The sequence below is a fragment of the Zeus faber genome, assembly GCF_960531495.2.
Source record: "Zeus faber genome assembly, chromosome: 15".
NCBI classification, from domain to species: Eukaryota; Metazoa; Chordata; class Actinopteri; order Zeiformes; family Zeidae; genus Zeus; species Zeus faber.
Window position 1 is genome coordinate 19,775,286 of NC_137194.1, and position 5,000 is coordinate 19,780,285.

The 5,000-nt window shown below is 45.4% G+C and overlaps 1 protein-coding gene across 1 annotated transcript in view; it reads left to right on the forward strand.

The window, feature by feature from the left end:
* Positions 1 to 181: 181 nt before the first annotated feature.
* The window catches only part of LOC307241828 (voltage-dependent L-type calcium channel subunit beta-3-like), a gene marked incomplete at both ends in the record, with an annotated part of 11,876 nt that continues 7,057 nt past the window's right edge, over positions 182 to 5,000 (forward strand). Inside the window, 2 exons of the mRNA XM_080016069.1 lie at positions 182 to 262; positions 1,912 to 2,004. Of these exons, the coding sequence (XP_079872195.1) occupies positions 182 to 262; positions 1,912 to 2,004 (174 nt within the window). The remainder of the gene's footprint in view (positions 263 to 1,911; positions 2,005 to 5,000) is intronic.

Consider the following 5,000-nt stretch of genomic DNA (forward strand, 5'->3'; position numbering starts at 1 on the left):
CAACAGATTCCTGCAACGGGACCATAATAACAATAACAATTATAAATAATAATAATAATAATAATAATAATAATAATAATAATAATCAGCCTTCCTTTTTCATTGCGGCTCTGCACAGCTTTCCTCCGCTGCAGCATCTAGATGTATTGTGCGTCCCCCCTCCCTGCAGCCTCCGTCATACATGGTGCGGGTCAACATGTCCAAATCTGCCGCGGAGCCTCCGCCCGGTGCTGAAAGCGGCTCCCAGTCGCACTACTTCCAGGTAAGCCTGCGTGCGTCTCCGGTCTGGTCGGAGCCTGGCGCTACCTGTTGTCGGATGGAGCCGCGTTCCCTCCTCCGGGCTGTCAGATCCGCCGGACTGCACCCGCAGCGCGACGCGCGTGTGTGTGTGTGTGTGTGTGTGTGTGTGTGTGTGTGTGTGTGTGTGTGTGTCTGCGTGTGTGCGTGTGTGTGTGCGTGTGTGCGTGTACGAGACAATACGCGTTGATAAACCGTGCTCGTCGTTTTGGGATCACTGCGGCATCCTGTGCGAGAGCGTCGTACTGAAAAACAGATGTGTTCTAGCTCGAACTCGCAGCCCAGGGCCGCCGCCGAGGTTTCATTCGGTGGTTGATTATTTATTATTCCGCTGAATTTCCAATAAAGCGCGACGCGGTGCAGGGGAAGGGGAAGTAATCACCTGTACAGCCTGTACAGCCTGTACAGCCTCTACAGCCTGTACAGCCTGTACAGCCTCTACAGCCTCTTTTTACTCCTATTTACAAGGGTTAGGCCCCGAGTTGGACTCACCTGTAGCACACTCTATACAGGCCTATGTACACTGTATATATCTGTCTATATGTCTGTCTGTCTGTCTGTCTGTCTGTCTGTCTGTCTGCCTGTCTGTTTGTCTGCCTGTCTGTCTGTCTCTGTCTGTCTGTCTGTCCGTCCGTCCGTCTGTCGTCTATCTATCTATCCATCCATCCATCATCTATCTATCTACCTGCCTGTCTATCTATCTATCTATCTATCTACCTATCTATCTACCTATCTATCTATCTATCTATCTATCTATCTATCTATCTATCTATCTATCTATCTATCTACCTATCTATCTACCTATCTATCTATCTATCCATCTATCTATCCATCTATCCATCCGTCTATCTATCCATCCGTCTATCTATCCATCCGTCTATCCATCTGTCTATCTCTCTATCCATCTATCTCTCTATCTATCCATCTATCTCTCTATCTATCTAACTATCTATCCATCTATCTCTCTATCTATCTATCTATCTATCTATCTATCTATCTATCTATCTATCTATCTATCTATCTATCTATCTATCTATCTATCTATCTATCTATCTATCTATCTATCTATCCATCTATCTATCTATCTAACTATCTATCTATCCATCTATCTATCTAACTATCTATCTATCTATCCATCTATCTATCTATCTAACTATCTATCTATCCATCTATCTATCTAACTATCTATCTATCTATCATCTATCTACTTACCTACCTACCTGTCTGTCTGTCTGTCTGTCTGTCTATCTGTCTGTCTTCCTGTCTGCCTGTCTGTCTGTCTGTCTGTATGGCCGTCTCTTTGTCTCTGTATGAAAGGGATTAACAAAGCGGTATTTTATCCTCTTTATCTATCCATCCATCCATCCATCCATCCATCTCTTTATCTATCTATCTATCTATCTATCTATCTATCTATCTATCTATCTATCTATCTATCTATCTATCTATCTATCTATCTATCTATCTATCTATCTATCTATCTATCTATCTATCTATCTATCTATCTATCTATCCATTCATCCATCCATCTATCGATCTATCATCCATCATCTATCTATCTATCTATCTATCTATCCATCCATCATCCATCTATCTATCTATCCATTCATCCAGCTCCCTAGGAAGTTGCCTAAAAGGAAGAGTCGTTTCAAACGCTCAGATGGCAGCACCTCTTCAGATACCACCTCCAGCTTCATCAAACGCCAGGTGAGCTTCTTCACTTTATTCTCATTTCTATTTAAAACACACACACACACCAGCTTCTGTCAAGTAATACACACTGTTTGACATCTTGTTGGTAATTTAATCCCACGTATTAGGCCTTGTGGTGCAGCTAAAGTTCAGTGCCATCAATACCTCAGAGCAGAGGCTTCCGTTTTGAGGTGGCTCCATTTATCGCATTTGTTTGCGTCTGGAAGAAGCGGTTGAGCGGGACGACAGGTGACCGCAGTGAGACAACGTTGATGTTACGGCTTTTTCTTTAGCCTTAAAAATCTTTTTCGAGGCAGCTCTGCGTCTCCATCCGTCCCCTCCAAATGCATTTATTCTTCCGCCCAGCAGAGTGCAGCAATGGCATTGATGGGAGAATAGTGTGGAAATTCCAACACGGACCAGATTTTTAATTAATGTTTTCAGGTCAAGCAAGCACTAGAGGCTGGGGTGGAGATCTGGTGTTATTTAACAACATCTCTGCTACAAAAAAAACACCAAAAATTGCAACAGAGAATTTTTACTGGAAGATCATTACCTGGAGTTGACTCTTTCCAATGCGAGATAATTATTATTTTAGTAGTTATTATTGTGTTTAATTTATGTTTGAATTTTAATGGTGTATTTGGTTACAATTTTCAGATTTCTCTTTGAATGGCTGGCTGCGGTTGCACACTGAGGCAGTCAAGGGGTGTTATTGCGAGAGAGCATTTTAACAAAAAACTTTGCTGATTTGATTTATTTATTTTTAGTCAATCTGATGACTCACCTCTTTGATTACACAATACTTCTAAAATTATTTAAAAGGTAATCGACTTTAGACTTAATAGTAACAAGCGCTGGCTAAAAATGTCTCTAAAAAAGGTCTGATAGCAGGCTACAAACTGGGGAATAATGGCATTGTTCAAAAAAAGACAAAAAAATGATTTGCCTTGTGTACATTTATCCCCTTACAACATAAATACATATCTGCTTCTTAGATTATCCTTAAATAACCTTGTGATGTCCTATATAGAAGAGTTCTTGACTGAATATTTTCCGAAAGAGGGTTTGTAGGAACAGTACGTAACTGGTTAGAAAAGTAAGTAATTAAGTTCCAACACTTACATATTCACAATTATGTTCTAATGTTCTTTCTACTGTACTTTTGGGAGACTGTTGTGATAGAAAAAATAAAGTAAAAGATGTATAAAGGCAGTGATGCCATGACCCACCAGGCCCTACACTGCTACCGACTAGTGGGTCGTGACCCATATCTTGAAACCCGCTGTTCTATATGATATGGCAAACTTACCTTTATTGGAGGCTATTTGGCTTAAAAGTGATAATACTTTATGCAGATATTGTGCAGATGTAATTAAAGCTCCAGAAAAAAAAGCTTTGAAAACTCTGAATGTGACCGCAGATACACACAACAGTCCCCGGTGGGGGTTTCCTGAGCGTGCACCTGAGCGCCGGAAAGCAGAAAGCACTGAGTAGACACTGGGTGGAAACTCTGAGTGGACACTCTGAGTGGACACTCTTAGTAGACACTGAGTAGACACTTCGAGTGGACACTCTGAGTGAACACTCTGAGTACACACTCTGAGTAGACACTGAGCAGACACTCTGAGTAGACACTCTGAGTGGACACTGAGTAGACACTCTGAGTAGACACTCTGGGGACACTGAGTAGACACTCTGAGTGGACACTGAGTAGACACTCAGAGTGGACACTGAGGAGGCACCCTGAGTGGACACTCTGAGTAGACACTCTTAGTGGACACTCGGAGTGCATACTTTGAGTAGACACTCTGAGTAGAGACTCTGAGTAGACAGTGAGTAGGCACTCTGAGTGGACACTCTGAGAGGACACTCTGAGTGGACACTCTGAGTGGACACTCTGAGTGGACTCCCAAAACACCCGAAACAGTGTTCATGGCGAGTTGGAGTTCCCGTCAGAAGCAGGGCAGGTGCTCGGTACTGGTGTGTGTGTGTGTGTGTGTGTGTGTGTGTGTGTGTGTGTGTGTGTGTGTGTGTGTGTGTGTGTGTGTGTGTGTGCGCGCATGTGTGCGTGCGTGTGTGCGTGCGTGTGTGTGGTGTTGCTATCGCGGAGCAGTGGAGTATGACTCATTTCTGCAGTGGAATGCAATAAGCCGAGGCTCGCCATAGCTCTGGGCTGGATGTATGTCCCATGTGTGAGACCTTCACGCCGGGAGACGCGCGTGGGCAGGTGTGTTAAGGCGTGGGGGGCGTCTGCCTCGAACTCGCTCTAATTGCTCTGGAAATAGAGCGTCTCTCTCTCTCTCTCTCTCTCTCTCTCTCTCTCTCTCTCTCTCTCTCTCTCTCTCTCTCTCGATCGTGGGGAATTTCCCTCAGACCAGCGAAACGGCGAGGACTGCGAGCGGGGAGGGAGATGGGAAGAGAGGGGGTGAGGAATCGAGAGAGTTGGAACCGTGTTGGTTTGGTCGGAGCAGTCTAGAAGTAGGTGCCGCTGGACCCTGCTCCGGAGTGTGTCCGACCTGGTTATGGGATGGATGGCGGCGTGCAGTGTGTAGTCTAGACTCCAGAGGGACGGGGGTGGGGGCAGGCGGCAGCGACACTGCGTACAGTAAGTACGAAGCGCTTTGGCTGTTTGGGAAACCGCTCCACCTTTCCCCTCCATGTCCTCGTCCTCTGTGCTCCTCGTGTCGTCTCCCGTTGTCTCTTCTACCCTCTTCCTCTTCCTTCTTCCTCACTCTCCTCCGTCACCTCTCTTTGCTGGGTGTCCTCTTCCTCTTCCTTCTTCCTCCCTCTCCTCCGTCACCTCTCTTTGCTGGGTGTCCTCTTCCTCTTCCTTCTTCCTCCCTCTCCTCCGTCACCTCTCTTTGCTGGGTGTCCTCTTCCTCTTCCTTCTTCCTCACTCTCCTCCGTCAGCTCCCTTTGCTGTATGTCCTCTTCCTTCCTCCTCACTTTCCTCCGTCACCTCTCTTTGCTGTGTGTCCTCTTTCTTCTTCCTCACTCTCCTCCGTCAC